Genomic DNA, 20,473 nt, shown 5'->3' on the forward strand with positions numbered 1-20,473 from the left:
TTATTATAATGTTGCAATATCCACTCAATATTAAAATTAGAAGTATGAATAAATGCTATTTCTTAATAATGAAAGTTCGATCAATGGCAAAGATCATGGCAGAGTGAAGATCGGGTAGATTCGCATAAGTAAAGATTATGCCATCTTGTTGCTGTTATCAAAACATACATTTTTCTCGAAAAGTCACGGTAAACTATTATTTCCCTGTTGCATTTAATGTCTTTAAAGACATACTTGATTTTGATCTTGTGGCACGATGCCATTCCCATTGTCTCTTCCTCTGTCTAGTCTTTATTTTCTTTTCCATTTCCTCTCTCGCCTCTTCACTTGTCGCGTAGTGTTCTCTTCACTATCCTCTTTCTATTCCTTTTCTTCCTTCTCTTCACTGCTATCGTTCGCCGTTTCTGTGTCTGTCTCCCGGAAGGAGGAAGAAAGCGCTCCAGGAAATTCATTTGCAGAGACATGGCATCGTACAGCAAAACACGAATGATATATTTACATGGCGTCGAGGGAGAAACTGGCGAGATGGATTTACCCGGGAAAGGTTTATCGAGCGTTACGTGAGGGGGGAAACACGAAATGTATTTTTTGAAAGAAATGCGCTAATCCACTCTCGAAGCCGTGCGGAAGTTCGTTCGTAGTTTTTGCCTTCATCCGTCCCATGAATTCTCTCGGACTGAGTTTTCAGGCTTGTGGTTGAAAAATGTGCGACGTGAGGTTAAGCACAACTTATTTCAACACTTAATAGATCTTTTGATGTACAAACATAAAATATCAAAAATAAAATCTATATTAATCTCTGTGCACCGTATCATAACATTAAAATTATCCAAATTTGATTACACAGTAAATTTTATAGCGTATTATCTATATTTTCATATACATTGTGAACAAAATAAAGCGAATTTTTACCTAAAAAAATAATATTTCTAGAGAAAATTGTTTTAAATAAAAATTGTTGAATTTTAAGAAGGGCGTAAAAGAACGTACATAAATATTTGCAACGCTTTATTTTGTTCAGTCTGTATATTTAATATATCTGTTAAAAAGTTCATTATTCTAAACTTAGAGGGACAATTAAAATTTTAATAAGATCTTCAACAGCAATATTGTTTTTAATTGAATCTAGATTAAATAAATTATATTATGAGTTTATATATAAAGGAGGATTGAAATATGAAAAATCCATCTTGCCAATTTTGCATATTTAAACAGTGTCACAAAAAAGTCGATCGATTTTTCACAAATATATACTTATTTTACGTTTGATGTAAAGTATAAAGTTCTGTGAGGAAGGAACAAATGTAATAATAATATCAGCTTTTGAGAGCTTTCGGTATAATAAACCGTTTTCATTTATCTCGACGTGTCAGCTACGTTCAGCATTTAGCATCATTTAATAATATACATATTTATCAATGTTATAATATTTATCAATGTTATAATCGCTTGTATTTACATCTAGAGTGATCACTATTTTATTAGTTGTTGCAATCGTGCCCGCGAATTAATCGTCAACAAAAAGATGAGGGTGTTAAATTTTATTTTAACAATTAATAAATTCTATCGATCACGCGTGTCACTCTGGTTAAATTAAACACAAGACGGGATTGATATAATAGTTACAAACTGTGTAAATAGTTTTGTGAATAATTTCTGATGATACTGAAAATACTGTATGGTTTCTAGTGCATTGTATGTCGTGTCAGTTGGAAATTGTTGCTATTTCTTAAAGAAATACTTATTAAGTAATTTTATTATACAGTCTTAAAAATAGAAGATATTTTAAATGTAAGTGTTACCGTTGACGTGCAAAGTTCAATAGCAAACTTAGTGCCATAAACTAGTATTTATAATTAGATACGTTTAAACATCTTTTATAAGATGCTTGATTAGGGAATAATTGAAAAAATTAATAATATTTTATTCCTTTAATTTAATTTAATCGAATTATATCTATTTGATAAATTTAATCGTATGCATTCATCAGGAGTCATATTATTAGTGATAGAATAATATCATCTACGGATTTTTCGAAACGACGGTAATTTGAAGCCGAAGATAATGTTGTTCATTTCACTGTAAAAGAGAGATTGAGCTTGAGATAATTATTTAAAATTAAAAATTGCTTTTTTCTTATAATTTTCTGTATAAAAAATAAATTAAAAAATATATGTGCCAATACAAATTTTACTACAAATTAGTACATTATTATCATGTTTCATGACTAGAAAACGATCTGTCAGAATTGTGCCGTCTTTACATTTTCGTTAGGACATTTTCAATGAAGATTCGTAGTGAAAATAGCAGAAACAGCAGTCTTGTATCATCAGACGCAACAGGGTCCGCATACGGTAAAAGTCGTCGTCAAAATAGCTCAAGAGTTCACTCGCTACCGGCTCTGTATACGTACAACGAGCACACAGGGATGTTGAAAACTATCTTAAAACACGTAATGAGTCCTGTTCACAGTTCGGTTTGTCTTAATTTACATTTTAATTTTCCATGATAGCGTAAGCGTTTGCGCAAGCCAATTACATGGCTTTGGCAATCAATTTAAGAATAAGGTTTAAGGCTCCTGGTCCCGTAGCCGTGAACTCCGCGTTGACAGTGGCGACATAATTGTGGTAGGAATAAAAACCTAGTCGAATTTACCTAGTCGATTTATTGTATAAGTAAATAGTGTAACAGTTTGACCTAATCAATTGATACGATAAAAGTAAATTACTGAATAACATACAAAATGCTAATTTATAATTCAAAAATCTGTTTACAAAAAAATAAACGCGATAAATACAGAATATAGGGCGGTATTCATAGTCCGTTCTTATATTCAAAATCGTCTTAAGCACGGACTTATATTCGCTCTCTTCGTCACACATAGATTGTGTCTGACGAAGAGAGCGAATATAAGTTTATACTTAAGACGATCTTGAATATAAGAACGGACTATGGGCGGTATTCATAGTCCGTTCTTATATTTAAAATCGTCTTAAGCACGGACTTATATTCGCTCTCTTCGTCACACATAGATTGTGTCTGACGAAGAGAGCGAATATAAGTTCGTGCTTAAGACGATCTTGAATATAAGAACGGACTATGAATACCGCCCTATGAATACCGGCCATATATAGCTTAGTACCGTTACCGACATGTCCATATGACAGAAATTCTCATGCAGCGTCTTAGGTGGAGAATCGATGAACTATTAGACGTGAAAAAATGACATGTTGACTACCCAATTTATTCTTGCGTGCCATTTCGTTAATATTCGTTAAATGTTAGTGCTGTGATATGTGATGTGTTCATGAAACCTGTAAAATTATCCGAAAACTAAGATTAGCAGGGAAAGCCCAACGTAGAAGGAGTATTTTCTACTCATACAGACAGCTGTCAACCGTGTGTTTTCTCGCATAATTAGGCTTCGCTTCACGGTTGATTTAACGATTGTTTATAACCTGTCAAGGAAAAAGCATAGTTTTCGGACAATTTTACAGGTGTCTTAAAGCGATCTAGAGTGTTACTTTGTTAAATTATCATTTTATTTAGAAATGGCACGCAAGAATTCTCGGCGTGTCATTTCTCGCTTCTGACGTCACGAATCTAATATGGCTGCGGTGACTACCCAGGAGCCTTAAAGAGGAAATATACTGTATTCTGCCTCGGATAGATAGAAACACACTATTGTTGCATCACGTAAGTTCACGTTTTATCGCGTTTTATCGCGTCGTATTTCTACATCCTTGTCAAAGAATCGCATAATATAGCGATTATACCCGTTTTCTGTGAATAGAATAAATAAAAAGAGGACAAAAATGTATTATTTGTTATAAAAGAAAAAAATGCCTTTTTAATATAGAAATAAATTTATAATTTTACAACATATTGTATGAACAATCGCGTTTTATATGTATCTCTAGGAATAGATCTTATATACTGATATTATTTGACATAATCTGTTCTCGCGATTCAAACTGTTTGGCAAACAATGAAGAAGAATGATTATATCAAAAGACATAATATTATAGAATTTATCGGCGAATTGCACATTATAGAGATTATACTTTGCAGAATAGTACATGAACAAATGCATCATATAAGATCTATGGGCGGTATTCATAGTCCGTTCTTATATTTAAAATCGTCTTAAGCACGGACTTATATTCGCTCTCTTCGTCACACATATAGCGTTTTCGATTATACAGGATTTGAACGACCCAGGGTTGGTTAATGACGTCATTGCAACCTCTCCACCAATGAAAGACTTGCATTTATAGTAAAATAGTGATTGATCAACCCTGGGTCGTTCAAATCCTGTATAATCGAAAACGCTAATAGATTGTGTCTGACGAAGAGAGCGAATATAAGTCCGTGCTTAAAACAATCTTAAATATAAGAACGGACTATGAATACCGACCTATGAATCTGCTTTATATTAATGTTACTATTTATAGTGCGGCATAATAAAGCGAATTCGTGTGACGTGACAATAGTGTATCCTTGGCGTTAATCGCCATCGTATAATCTCGGCGCGGTGATCATTGTTCTCGTGTACTTCCGCGCAATCGATCTGTTTGTATTCGAAACGAGATGGACGGATGCAACATCCCGGCAAGTTCGGACTCACGGTAATTAAACGCGAGTGAAAGTCTTGGACGGGGTGACGTGATGTTCTTAGTCGTGGAATCTCGTCTTCTCACACTGAGGGTAGTGGTCCAGCCACCCTCTGTACGACATTACATGCAACCGCAAGCCTCTACCACCATGTTCGGCAATGTTTTCTGCGTGATCGTGTTGTTCGTGTCGATGTAGAGCAGTTGGAGCGGAGCGAGCTGCGTCGGTGAGCAGCACGGTACTATCTTGCTCTTCTGTTGTCCAATGTCTCTGGCCAACAACTTCTGTAAAGATAAACGACATTTTTCAACTTATTAATTCCCGGTGATTTGGCCCAGTCAGATGAGTTTATAACTGATAAACGCAACTTTATTATCAAATTCCCAAACAATTTTTACTTATGAAATAAAACGATTGTAAAGATAAATTAGTGAATTAAAAGTTATAGTACACAATTTTTTTCTTATAAGAAGTTTTTTATCGCACATACCGCACTTATTAGTTTCGAAATTAATTAAATTTTTTTTGTTTTTATGCTTAAGGCTCCTGGGTAGTCACCGCAGCCATATTAGATTCGTGACGTCAGAAGCGAGAAATGACACGCCGAGAATTCTTGCGTGCCATTTCTAAATAAAATGATAATTTAACAAAGTAACACTCTAGATCGCTTTAAGACACCTGTAAAATTGTCCGAAAACTATGCTTTTTCCTTGACAGGTTATAAACAATCGTTAAATCAACCGTGAAGCGAAGCCTAATTATGCGAGAAAACACACGGTTGACAGCTGTCTGTATGAGTAGAAAATACTCCTTCTACGTTGGGCTTTCCCTGCTAATCTTAGTTTTCGGATAATTTTACAGGTTTCATGAACACGTCACATATCACAGCACTAACATTTAACGAATATTAACGAAATGGCACGCAAGAATAAATTGGGTAGTCAACATGTCATTTTTTCACGTCTAATAGTTCATCGATTCTCCACCTAAGACGCTGCATGAGAATTTCTGTCATATGGACATGTCGGTAACGGTACTAAGCTATATATATTCTGTATTTATCGCGTTTATTTTTTTGTAAACAAATTTTTGAATTATAAATTAGCATTTTGTATGTTATTCAGTAATTTACTTTTATCGTATCAATTGATTAGGTCAAACTGTTACACTATTTACTTATACAATAAATCGACTAGGTAAATTCGACTAGGTTTTTATTCCTACCACAATTATGTCGCCACTGTCAACGCGGAGTTCACGGCTACGGGACCAGGAGCCTTAAGAGGATGCTGAAGTGACGGGCGAACTCCGACGCGAAAGCGCCATCATTTCGATGGTACTAAAAATGAAATGACATTATCGGCGCAGCCTACGGACCTATGCCGCGTAGGTCCGTGTGTACGCATTTGTTTGTAGTGGTGACTCACTACACTGACGTGTGGTCTGTGTACGTGTGTCATCGGAAGTTTGTAAACAAACGATGCTTGCGCTTGTTTCCTCGACTGAAATTTCGTCGCAAAGCTGCAATATAATGTCCGAGAAAACATAAGCGTATACAAGGTGTCAAATAAATACAAACTAAATATGACAAAATAATAAATAAAAAATATACATATAATACTATATATATCATTGAAGAAAAATGTCATATACTTTTCTTACTTTTATCCTTATGTAGTAAATACTAAATAACTAATTAATCAATTAATTAATATATACATATACACATATATTCAATAAATAGTTATCTTTATTTTGTATTTTATATGATAATGACTAAAATAATGAAAGTATATATTATTTCAGTTATATAAAATACAAAATAAAGATAACTATATTCAATATGTATATGTATGTATTCAATAATTAATTAACTTATTTATTTATTTTGTATTTGTTACATAAGAATAAAAATAGGAAAAGCATATAACATATTTTTCCAATTAGACATATAGTATTATACATACATTTTTCAAATAAAATATTTTATCATATCTAACTTATATCTATTAGACACCTTGTATAAGTCTATTTTGTCTCGTATGTACATCATTCAGCCATACGATAGAATTTCAATTGCGAGAAAAAAGGTTAAATGACCTTATAAATTATCTGATAAAATATAAACAGACCACACGTGCAGTAAATTGCTAACTAAAATAAATACGTATTTCTTCAAATCTGTCAGCTGACGTTAGATCGCCTCTGACAATATTTCTAACAATTTGCCAGTTCACGAATAAATCGTTTTTAGCTCTCTTTTTTCTAAACTGTCAGCTGACGTTAGATCGCCTCTGACTATATTTATTAAAAATTGTCAGCTCACAATAGATCGCTTCTGACAATATTTCTTACAATTTGCCAGTTCACGAATAAATCGTCTTTAGCTCTCTTTTTTCTAAACTGTCAGCTGACGTTAGATCGTCTGTGACAATATTTATTTAAAATTGTCAGTTCATGATAGATCGCCTCTGACAATATTTCTTACAATTTGCCAGTTCACGAATAAATCGCCTTTAGCTCTCTTTCTTCTAAACTGTCAGCTGACGTTAGATCGCCTCTGATTATATTTATTTAAAATTGTCAGCTCACGAAAGATCTCTTCTGGCTTGTCTTATTCTATATTGCCAGTCCACGACAAAGCCGCCTCTGGCTTGAAGACAAGAATAAGAATTTTCTTCTAATGCCAGTCCACGAGAAAACCGCCTCTGGCTTGTCTTATTCTATATTGCCAGTCCACGAGAAAACCGCCTCTGGCTTGTCTTATTCTATATTGCCAGTCCACGAGGAAACCGCCTCTGGCTTGAAGACAAGAATAAGAATTTTCTAATGCCAGTCCACGAGAAAACCGCCTCTGGCTTGTCTTATTCTATATTGCCAGTCCATGAGAAAACCGCCTCTGGCTTGTCTTATTCTATATTGCCAGTCCACGAGGAAACCGCCTCTGGCTTGAAGACAAGAATAAGAGTTTTCTAATGCCAGTCCACGAGAAAACCGCCTCTGGCTTGTCTTATTCTATATTGCCAGTCCATGAGAAAACCGCCTCTGGCTTGTCTTATTCTATATTGCCAGTCCACGAGGAAACCGCCTCTGGCTTGAAGACAAGAATAAGAGTTTTCTAATGCCAGTCCACGAGAAAACCGCCTCTGGCTTGTCTTATTATATATTGCCAGTCCACGAGGAAACCGCCTCTGGCTTGTCTTATTCTTTATTGTAAGATACTTTTATTACGTCATATGCTTTATGTATATATATATATATAATGTATATTATATGCTCCACATTATCTATATTTATATCAAAATATTTTTCTAAGAAATTGACATCATTTTGTATACTCTTTTTACAATAAATGTATATGATATATGCCATATTTTTTATTTCTAAAGCATAAAATATAAAGATATTTTTATTTTTTTGTGTCTATCATTTGTAAAAAAATTTTGATAAAAGAAACAACATTAATTTTGCGACTTGCAATAATCTGTTTCATTATATGCTTCTTTTAAATACTTACACTTAGCCTTATTTTATGTGATTAACTTGGTATTTAAAATACGTATCAAAATCGAAAATGTATTTCTATTACAGTAGAAACGAAACATTCTTGTCTTACAACAGAGAGAAATGGCAAAATATAATATTGTCTAAAGTACAATCCAATAAAAACTGTTAAAATTGAACATTTTAAAAAACCACTGTGATTCATGAAAAATCAGAATTATTATTTCAAAAATATAGATATATTTCGACTGTGTGTTTTAAACTGCACTACACATTCAAAATTCACAGAATAAATTTATTTCTGCAAAGTTGTGTATAATGTCAGTGGAAAAGTGATTTATTTGTTATTACATATACATGATATTTTATCATTCCTTTCTGGTGTAAGACTACAATGTTTTTTTTCTACTGAACTAGAAATTAATTTTATATTTTGATGTGTATTTTAGATACCAAGGAAAACGCATAAAATAAGGCTAGTTGTAAGTATTTAAAAGAAGTATATATTGAAACAGATAATTGCAAGTCACAAAATTAATGTTTTTTTTATCAAGATTTTTTTACAAATGATACATACAAGAAACTAAAAATACCTTTATATTTCATGCTTTATAAATAAGTTATATGACATATACATTTATTATAAAAATATATACAATATACAAAATGATATTCATATAAATGATATACAATATACAAGATGATATAAAAAGTTAATTTTACATAGATACTTTGATGTGAATATACATAATATGGAGCACAGAATATACATAATATATACACATAAAGCACATGAATAAAAGTATTTTGTAGAAATTAGAATATGAATGTATGTAATTAAATAATATAAATGTTTGCAAAAATGTTGCAAAATTTATGTATAATACATACACTTTTTTATCCTTCAGAGTGCCTTCAACCCATTTTTTTCAGCCGGGTTTCGTAGCACATAACCCAAACACACACACACGCACAACTAACACACACATAACTAACCTAAAAGATTCTGTATATGACAGATAGCACTGAGAACTGTATAGCGCCTCTATCCCAAAATCTCGGAACTAATCTATAGCTCTTTTTTACCTTATTCTTTCTATATTGCACACATGCTTTACATAAATCTGGAAAAGGGTGGCGTTTTGAAAATAAGTCTCTAAGCTCTATTTTTTTGGTTTTCCATTATTGTTTCATACGCTCTTCTTCGGCACATGGTCTTGTTTTGCAGATTGAAGCAGTATAATTTTGATATAAAAGATATAATTCTTTGAGGTGACATTGTCGGTAAATTTTCAAAAATTTTTTTTATTTTTTGGTTTAAATTTGACCAACTGCCGAAAGATTAGCATATGTACTTTATTTACACCAAAGGATTTGTAATTCTATTAAAGCAATAAAAAACGCCACCCTTTTTAGAAAATTGAAGTTTCGGTCGGTAACAATATGACTTCAGCATCCTCTTAATATTTTTCTTATCCCGAAAGAAAACTTTACTACCAATTTGATTGTTGGAGTTGAAATAAATTTTAGCCATTTGTGTTATTATGAAATGATTGGTATAGTGTTAGTGTTTTAATAGTGAAATATTTTATGAGAAATAATGAGGGAACGTGAATAAAGACTGGTAGGGAGCGAATGCCGTTCTTTTCAGCCGCCCCCGCCTGGGGCTGTTGAACGTAAGAAAGTCATCTCTGTTCGCGTATGCAAACGGTATTTCTCGCGTCACGCTTCGTATATGGCAGAAAGCATAGACCTAAGGTAATGGGGTTTTACGTTGCGTGATAATGGAGTCTTAACGCACCATTATCGTTACGAGTTGCAAACTATATTACCCACATTATGTGTTGCGCGTATAACAAGAGCTCTTCTCGACTTTTATTAACAATTAATGCGAATAATAAAGAACGCGGTTATGCAGTGCGACTATATTTTTTTACATTAAGTAAAAAATAAATTAGTTGCAAGACACGGTCAAAAAAAATTATTTTGCTTATTGTAAATAATATTTATAGAATTTTAAATAAAAGTTACATTTACATATGTGCAAAATTCCTCAGATTAAAAATTTCCATGTTAAAAGAAACATAAGTTCAAAAATCATAAAAATTTTGCCAATTAATTCCAAAATTATATTTTTGCAAATAAAATTCTAATTACTTGAGATAGAAATGTTTAATTCAAGAATACTAAAATTTTTTTATACTATTGCGGTTTATTGCTTTTTTGTCAAAAAAATAGATTATACAATTATAGAAAATAAGTAAAATATCTTTTATTGTTAACGAGAGACATTGTTTTGAAACAAAAGTAAATCTTAAATATAATATTTCGAATTGAAATAATTGGACTGCAGTTTATAAAATTTATTATTTATATATTTAATAGGTTTTAAAATTCTAGAATATCAGTAATCTTCTTAATAAAGTAAAATAAAATATTTTTAAATGATTAAGTTTCAAGATTTTCTGTTATCGATTTAATGTCTTCGACAATGACATATCAACGATATTTACTATTTGCCATATGCTTTACGTAACGAGAGAGAGAAAGAGATACGATCGCTGGTAAAACCGCAAAGAAACACAAAAAGTGACATGCGATTCTTGAAATAACAAGACACAGCGTCAGCGTTTCTTTCGCGCAAAGAAAAAACGAATATAAATCACATTGGCGACACATTTCTTCCAGCAGTGCGATAATCGGTTATTACGCATTTGTTTTCTGTTCGATCTGACACAAGCGAGATAAGATTGCTACTATTTAAATATATGTATACGTAAATGAAATTTTTTGTTTATGTTTTCTGTCTTTTTAATATGATTTGTACATTAATTAAGTTAATTATGCAGAGTAGGCAATACAAACAGAGTTGGCAAAAAATTTTATATTTGTATCATAATAGAAGGAGAGAAAATAATAAGAATTAACTATCCAATAATTTTAATTTAAAATTTGCGTAGAATAAAGAGTGTTGTTATAAAACGAAAATCAAGTGATAATCTTTTTGAGTGAAACATAATTTAGATGACAAGTAAGAAGAAACGAAATTAAATGAATGAATCACAGAGTGATCGTTATAAAGTTATGTGACAAGTGGGTAATAATTTTTTTATTTGAATAATTTCAAGATGAGCTGTTTTTTTTTTTTTTTTTTTTTTTTCCAATTCCAAGAATTTATATTACAAATTTTATATTTGTATCATAAACCGGGATATTACTAAACTCTCTAATGTAAACTGCAATTATTAACGGCATTAATGTTCGAACAAGAGAAAACATAGTTGTTAAATTATCTTAAATTAGATTAAATTAATTATTATCCACTAAGATCTATAATCGAGCATCAAAGATATAAGAATGTGGAAACTATATTACACTCACTCTGATAACGTTGTTGTAATGCGAGCCGCTGATGGTTAAAGAAGCCGCCGTAGCACAGGAACCTCGGCAGAAGTACGCGTGATATCCGCTCGGATGTAGAATCCATTCACTCCAACCAATATCCTTAAAGTTAATGTAGAGATCATCCCTACAGCACTCCTTCATTTCAGGTTGGCAATTTGAGTTTCTTTTGGGTCTGTTCTTCTGCGGCAACGGCGCCGTGTGGATTACTAAGAATGGCTTCAAGGTTTGCTCGATTGATACTGGCGCGCTGTCACGGTCAATCGAACAAGTAGTACAAGCTATCTGAATAGCGTGGTTTAGTCCCTGTCGACCTACCCATTTCTTTACCATGAATTTCATGTCCGTCTTTACCCAGCCCTCTGAAAGAAAACATCAAAGTCTTGATAATTTTGCGATGTGCAGTGCTGCATTCCAGAGAAATTCGTTGCACATTGTGAAATCAGTTTCAAAATGTTTTATTTTAATAAGGAAAATCGTCCAAGTGGCCTCCTTCGACTTTGGAAGGCGTGGAATATATTAGAATAACTAAAAATAAGAAATATGTTATTTTATCGTTACGAATTTAAAAATTTTTTAATATTAAATCATCTTTTACGAGTAATATAATAGAAACTAAATTACAATTCTTATTCTCATTCTTATATATTATACATCTTATTTATATTAAATCCGTCATTTACTCTTCACGATTTTTAAATATGATAATTATCTTTTCCGGTACAAATTTGCAAAATTTTAATCTAAACGTTTAACAATCAATTTCAAATCCCGTGTCGGTAAGTATTAGGAGATATATAACGTTATATCAATCGATTGGGATATCACGATATGAGAAAATTATCCCGCGTCATTCGTATGAAATTTCCGGTGTCGGCCGAAATTGCGATATGCAACGAGAGATAGGTTCGCAAAGTGTCTGCAGTGCAACATCGCAGGGTGATGAAATTTCGCTGTGGAAGATTTCTATGCGACGTGGGGATTCGTGATAAACGGACGAGGGGAATGACGGAACGATTCTGTCCGCCGCAGGAATATGTATAACAGTTTAAGAATATACTTTTTCTTACGGACGTAGAGCGTGATAAAACTGTTCTCTAACCTATTTACTTACCTCTGACATCGGTCTCCAAGATTGCCATGACAGTGTTCTTTTCAAAACTACCGCCCAGATCCCAATGATCCAGCTCAGATATTACGAAGGTCTGTTGGAGCTCATCGTCATTCTCGACCTTCTCTTTGTAAAACCAGAGCTCTGCCGAGGTCACATCGACGAACAGCATTTCGTTCGGCAAGTAAAACGTAAAACAGGCTGCCGGATTGAAGCCCGTTATATGATTTGAGCTCTGACGGCATTTTGTTGAATCGGCTACACCTGCGAAACATGCGAAATTGTTGGAATCGTTTTTCAAAAAAAAAAAAAAAAAAAAAAAAACAAAAAAAATTGTAACAAAATTGTCGCACTGTGAGATTTTATTTAAGAGATATTGCAAAAATGAGTCAAAATACGATAAATTCATTTTTTTCGTTAAATTATTTGATTTCTGACTTTTGAAGCTCTTATACATATTTAGACGTGAAATGTGAAGCATATTTGTGAGATATTTTAAAGTACAAATAAACGTTATGATATTTAAAAGAAAAATAATAAAATATTAAAATTGTGGATTTTTATATTCCATTATCACTTCAGGAATATGTATAACAGTTTAAGAATATACTTTTTCTTACGGACGTAGAGCGTGATAAAACTGTTCTCTAAATAGAAAACGGCAAGTTTGTTATCTCTTACTTTCAATGCTACCGATAACAAATATTTTTTATTTGACTAGAATACGTTACACGGCTATTCTGTTGCTTCTTTTTTTAAGGACAAACACGTATCTGCGGGCTACTTCATTACAAACTAATTTAGTATACTAACGAACGACACTAGAGACTCATTGTCAGTCGAGACTTTTGAAAGTGCACTTTTGATCGAGTGCGATCGGCCTGCAATTTACGGCGGTGTTCGAAGCAAGTCTCAAATGGAACCACAATTATCTGGAAAAATGTGCTTTAAAAGGCCTTCGTAGCCGCAACAAAGGAATATGCAACACGGAATATTCCTGCGCGAACACGTGCAATAAGTGAGTATAAAGTTAAACAGAATATCAATGATTGAATTATTCGCGTGAGCAATCAAAAGAAATCTATATAAAGAATTACTTTGAGAAGATTTAATTTGACAATTATTTATGACTACATTTCCTACGAATATTTATTTATCCATGATTGATAGCTTCTTCTTATTTCTTTTTCCGTGATATACATATATTTAACGAAGATATTACAATTTATTGCAATACACGGTTTTTAACATAGAAGTTTTAAATTAATTAATACAATTTTCAAGTGTTTTTTTTTTTTTAAATCTTTAGTATTAATTTCTAAATAGCTTTTTAACAATTTTTAAATGATTAAAGTCGGTTCGTAATTTTCTCTGTTTGTGTAATTCAGAAAATAGCACTTCAAACTTTTTTACACATTGGAAACACATCGACTGTTTCGCGACAATCTGCGATGCACTACCAAGCGCGTCGGAATTATTTCTGGACGGATTCTCGAGCGATTAGCGTGTCTGATAATTGTCACTTCCTCATAATTTATAACTAGAATTATGCAACGCCAAGCGTCAGAGTGAATCCGTATTGTTACATAACGCGTGCCAAACGTCAATGCTAGCACATTTTATTTTTGTCACATATCACGTGTTTTACATCCGCTTGATGCGCATTGCATTTTCTGAGATAAAATAATATCTATATATTTCGTTAAAATACGCAAATAGGAAAACCATTCTTATCTAATTACTTTTATCAAATTATTAAGTTCAAATAATTTTTTAGATAGAAATCGTAAAAATCACAATTCTCGCATCGTACATATAAAGCTTCTCTAGCCCTGGATTCTGTTAAAAATGCGCTCGTATTGATTTTTCCAACGCGTTTCGCGAAGTTTATAAGTTTTTCATTTATACGACATATTCAATTTTCGCGTCAAAATTTTGCGGATTCCATATATTTTCAGAATATTCTTGAGCGTGCACTATCTTGCGATGTTGCGACTTGGATACGACAACGCGATGAATACTTCCGGTTCACTGATCTCAACCTCATCACCGTAATCTGCAGCTCTCACGCTGAAATCGCTGTGGGTTAACGAGGCCAAATGTTCCGCGTCAATATTTTGAGGTCTCGTGTACGACTTACGTGCGTGTGCATGTGTGATTTGCAGTCGCGCGATGTATTCGTACCGGAATTAGATAAAAAACGAATTGGACTACGCCGGGTTGACTGGCACAATTATCGTACTGTAGAAGATATAAAATATATTTTAGGTGCCAGAGGGGATTAACGTGTTGTGATTGACTATGTTGTGAAAAACATGATAACACGTTGTATTTTTTTATCTGATATTGGCGTATAATAATCTAGCGAGTACAACGAATCTTTACAAAGTGAGAATTTATACAATGAGAATCCGCAAAATGCAAATGGCAAAATCGCGTATTGATTATGACAGAATGAAGAGAGCTATATTGACAGTGTGATAGAAGTACGTGCAATGCTTGAGAAATCAAGTCATTGCTCGTCATGATCAAAATGACGATTATAAAAAAAATGTTTGCATAAATTCGAGCAAGATTGGAATTTGATGCTTCAATTAGCGTAAGCAAACGAAGAGCGCAAAGGAATTGCGGGCAGAAAAAATTGACATTGGTAAATTTTGAAAATTTATAATAAAATTCTTTTTATAGAAAAATTAATAAAAAAATACAAGATAAGAATTTTATTCCAGAAGTAAAAACATAGAGTTATTATTATTAGAAAAATCGGAAAGTGTATTATAATTATAGTCAACGTTTTTAAATGCAATGTTACAATCGCGTGCGTGAAAAATATTGCAAAAATGTAAAAATTCGGGACAATAATATTCATGCGACTGATGAACGATTATATTATCATATTTCTGCATTTCTCTCAGTGGAAAAAATTACGTGTTCGTAAATTATGCATGGCTTTATTGCAAGTAGATTGCACGACAAAATATCAAAATAAAAATAGTTTTAACTATAATAATTAACTTGTGATATGTTACACTGTTTTATTGTTATTTTAAATATCATGTGTATAATAAAAATTTAGTAGACAAATAACTTCAATCTATTCAATTTTCATTACTCGCGTATTATTTTGTTTGCTTTTTTTTCAACAGATAAGAATACTTCGAAGCAACAGGGCTTAGAGCAAGTTTTCAAAATGAAAATTTTCTCAAGATTTAAAAAAATTTTGCAAGCACATCGAAAATGATTTATACGAACGATTAAAACGTCGGAACCGTGATTTCATGTTGTAATTCGAGGTAAATTTCTGCCCACGCCTCCGGGATTCATACGTGCTCCGTTCGTGCGGCTTCCGTATTTGCATCGCCGCGGAAAATTTGAAATTCATGGTCCCAGTTGGTCGCCGGCGGTATCTCTATCCAGAAGTACCGCGCCGAGAGAGAAACGGCGTCATTGTTACCGGTTCTCGTTTATTGCGAGGGAGCCGTGCAATTACGCAATATTCATATTCCCGCCGGTGTTTCTCGTCTGACTGGTCAAGAAGGGGTTGTCGAGAGGAACGACCAGCGGACTGTGAAGAGAAAGAAACGAGCTTCTCGGAGAGGTGCTTTCGATGTGAGACGGTCAGTTTTGCATGTGAATATGCTGCACGTTTAATATAAAATTGAATGCTAAATGATTAGCAATTACATAGTAAATGTCATAAAGTTGTATGTAGCAGAGTGAAATCTCGGTGTCGCGTAAGAAGGTAAAAATTTAACATTTTGCAAATTAATAAATTGATTTAATAGTAACATTAGCTTTAACAGCTAATCACAGAAATAGAAAATTGTTACATTAATATTAAAAAAAATATTATTTATAAAGAAAATTATGTACTGCATAAAGAGCGTGTATACATATTATACGCAATTACTTTATGTGTTACCAGATAAAATTTTGTAATAAATTGCATAAACTTAACGCAATTTATTGCAAATTTTGTTCAGTTATAGAGCAAGCACAATAGTTCATTTGCGAATTTAGACTTCGTCTGTTGTCTTCCGAAAAAACGTGCACGCTCGATATTCCGAAATTTTGTTTTGCTTTTGAGGATTGCACCATGAGGGAAGATGCGCGCACAATATTCGCGAATAACGCGTATTTTCTCACGTGTTTTTCATTCTTTACCTTTTGCTTCATTTATGCATCACACACGGGCTTGAATAACCGTTCATTAGTAGTCTATCGCGTGGTCGAATGTTCTCGCAATAGCCTGCATATAACTATGCTGAGAAAAGATAATTTCGAGATCTTATTTCGTAAATTTTCAATTTATATGTCAAATGGTGTTTTAAGACTCTTTACGCGAAGTAAAATAATATTTTTTTTCCGTTTTCAATTTTATGTGAATAATTTTCTCGCCTTACACTATTTTCCTTGTAAAATTAGATTAGACGCCCATCGAGATAATTTTGACACCGGATACAGTGTATATCGCGACTGATTCTACTACTATTTAATCTGTTGATAAAATAGCTTTACATTTTATTATTGTGTGAAACTTTACTATTTAAATGAAGAAAATATGACAGATATATATCATTGCTTCATTCAAGAAAGTAATCACGAATCACGCTGTTTGATTCGTCAAATCTTACCTTCGTTCGGGAATACGACGACCCGGTCGGTCTTCCCGTAGAAGTTTTCCGCTGGTCTTTCCGGCTCGGGTGCCCCGGGTCGAAGTTCGAGCACATTGCCGTTTATTAGCGGCTTCGGTAAGGTTGACAATGGCATTGAGACCTCGGGCGGCTTCGACAACCGCAGTTTCTTCAGGATCTGCTGTTTCACGTACTCCACTCTCAGCTCAGTTAGGAACGGGTCTGGATCGATCACATTGACCTTATTTTGTGCGCAACCAGCACAGGCGTTTTCTCCGCTGGCCGCCGATACGAATGATGAGTGAGGGAGCAACGTATACATTAATCTCATCAGGGGGTTGACCTTCCACTCGGTGCCGTTGATATCACTCACAAGAAGGATAATAAAAAGTTTCTCGAATAGACGCATTTTTGCAGCAATTTAAATGTCGATTGATCGAAATTGATTTTTTAACGCTTCTTTGACTTGCCTTTTTTATTCGATTTAATTTTCAATCGACTTTATTAAGTACTGAGTTATAACGTAATCATTGACAATGTTTCACTGACATTATTGCCTCCGAGTTCGGCTGGCAAAGTGTACTTTGTCGTATAAACATACACTGTTTTCTGTGAATCATGGACAATGTATTTGAGCCAAATATTCTCGGCGATTGATCGGAAATTCTGTAAATCGTTAGATTTCCATCGGACGAGTGTCCTGATTATATTTTGACGATTCTGACGCATGGATTCTGCGCAGATGTAATATCGAAAATATATATTATATCTCATCCGAGTTGTCGATCCACATTTTTCTTTCTAAGGATTTCAATGATGTAATTATGCAATTTGCGCAATCTCGTTAATAAAATTGCAACAAGCCAGACGGGTCATTGCAGTCATCGAATTGATATCTCACGAGATTTTGATTCGTAGAACCATCGCGATTTTTCTTCTCTTCTTTTTTGTTTATTTTTACAGCCACTATTATATTTGTCCACTTTAAAGGTCAATCTGTTTAGTTCGCAGTATGAATGCGAGAGAACGTCACCAACACTGACTCGAATTGTGAACCGATTCTCTAGGTTGCTTTTTCTCTGTTCTCAACGACGCGTTTACGAAGACTGGAGGTAAATCATTATAATGATCCAGTGATGTAGTTGACTCCGTGGAAGCTATGTGAACTTTGCTCCGCGACTGTCGGAGCCAATACGGATTGGACGGGAGCGTTGCTGATATCAGCGCAAGCACGCGCCGCGAACATGCTGCCGACGTTCTGTTTGGTCCATTGGCCGGTTCCTGAATTTTTAAATCTATCTTAGTAGGTTGGAATTGATCTCAATTCTGATAAAAGGTATCTCATTCGCTGATTGATAAGCTGGTGAACTGTAACAAATACTTTCTCTTGATCAGATTAATGTAATTTTTTGATACAGTGGCAGCGCAAAGCGAGATAAGACGCATCTATATTGCAATTTTCAATAGTAGAGTTTATTTGTAGTAGGTAAAATTTAAAGGAAAAAATATAATAATTTAGTTCAATTGTGCGAACGCGGAGCGATTAAATTGCCTGATAGACGCAGAGCTGAAAGAACAAACCTGCGAACACAGATATATTAGATACCGAGAAAACAGACTGGGTCACATCATATTGAACTATGTCACTGCGGTATCATATAATGACTCAAGTCGATGTTAAGAATTACAATTGTACTGATCGTTTTTTGGCGGCGTTCCTAGACTAGTAATAAAATGTTTATATATTCGTATCGCTTGAATGCGCTTATTTGAGTTGATGACGCTTGTAAGGCGAATGTTTACCGCAAAAAGGCTGACGTACGCTTCATCGCAGATTAGTGTCAGCGTTTCTTTGAGCTGAGACCTGCAATTCGCAGTTCATTGGAGCGCTCATCTCGTTCCTCGTAGAAGATGACCTACCTCATTGACCCGGAAACGCCGAATATGATTTTTTTGAACGTACACAAGCGTATTTGAAGCGTCGCAGAATCGATTAACGTTTTTTTTGGGGTACCGAAATTATACATTTATCGAGTGCGACAAGTCGTGATCTCTTTCGAGTGCGTTGCTTTGCAGGAAAATATCGTAGCGTAAAATACAATTGCACTCGGACTCTGCGCTTTTAATTTAATAAATTACGCGATAACCGTAACAACTTCTCGTAAAAAAAGGCACTCGCAGAGAAATACTGTGCTAAGCGCTTTATCGTTTCCTACTGTTCGTTGATATCATTAATAATTGTGATGAGAGCAATCTTTACTGCGCGTGACGCTCCAGTATTTGAGTATGCAGCGCTTCTTTTTTTTCGTCGTACTGGTTTCATCAATTCGTTGGATATTTCATGATTCGTAAATTACTGACTGGTTCAGTGCGTTAAATTATTCTGTAATTTGTGCCGGACATGGCGCGCATATAATTCGTAGTTTGTACACGTTGTGCTCATTTGTAAAATCGCGACGCCTGTTTGCGTTATCTTATTATCGGTCGTTATCGAAATATATAATTTTTCGAATTGACGGGCGTAATGTCATTATTCAAATAATGTATAATAATACGTTATGTTTGTTGTTTTATCGGAGAAAAAGTTTTACCTACTCATCCGATGATATGGCAACGCGTGACAAATTGTGTCGATAATTGTGTGTAAAATATTTACTGCATTTTAAATGTAAATCTCTGCCTGCTTGTGCTACGTGGTGAAGACAGATTATTAGAAAAGCATAACATAGTAAAATATAAACTAAATATATATTAATATATAGAAAATATTTTTATTTAATGATTATATATAATTTGGTTTTCTCTTTCTCTCTGTCTCTCTCTATTTTTTTCTAATTTAAAAGATATATATATTTATCGATATATTATGTTATAAAAAAATATTTTATTAATAAATAGATTTCCGCACTTTTTTATGATAAATACTTTTACATCTAGTCATTATTATATTCACACGTAATGTTAACACAGTTTTTCATCATCTATTATTTTGCAGAAAATATTTCTACATATGTATATAACGAGTTCTTTCTTCGTGCTACCTTCAATTATACTACAATGTATTCGCGAGTTTAATAATGTGCAAACTTTTTGTTGCAAACTTTCAGGAGGATATAATATCCGATGCGTATAATGCGTAACGAGAATGATTCGTAGTGTTCATTAAAGGTGGCAGATTCAACGACAAACGGGCCTCAATAGTAGCATG

General features: G+C 33.6%; 1 protein-coding gene across 5 annotated transcripts; it reads right to left on the bottom strand.

The window, feature by feature from the left end:
* Nucleotides 1-1,234: 1,234 nt before the first annotated feature.
* Nucleotides 1,235-18,509, bottom strand: daw (dawdle). Of its 5 annotated transcripts, none has more exons than XM_067354874.1 (5): nt 17,266-18,509; nt 12,635-12,895; nt 11,500-11,882; nt 5,839-5,953; nt 4,759-4,898 (listed from the first exon to the last, which is right to left on the bottom strand). In XM_067354874.1, the coding sequence occupies exons 1-4, from the start codon at nt 17,672-17,674 to the stop codon at nt 5,876-5,878; spliced, it is 1,131 nt and encodes a 376-aa protein (XP_067210975.1). In that variant the 5' UTR covers nt 17,675-18,509; the 3' UTR covers nt 4,759-4,898; nt 5,839-5,875. The 5 variants fall into 5 exon arrangements, 3 of the variants coding, with proteins under 3 accessions (XP_012227975.1, XP_067210975.1, XP_067210968.1); XR_010890178.1 differs by having other exon boundaries at nt 4,760-4,898; nt 5,510-5,953; XR_010890177.1 differs by lacking the exon at nt 4,759-4,898 and adding an exon at nt 5,211-5,240 and having other exon boundaries at nt 5,510-5,953.
* Between the last annotated feature and the right edge of the window lie 1,964 nt (nt 18,510-20,473).

This window comes from Linepithema humile, chromosome 1, assembly GCF_040581485.1.
Source record: "Linepithema humile isolate Giens D197 chromosome 1, Lhum_UNIL_v1.0, whole genome shotgun sequence".
NCBI classification, from domain to species: Eukaryota; Metazoa; Arthropoda; class Insecta; order Hymenoptera; family Formicidae; genus Linepithema; species Linepithema humile.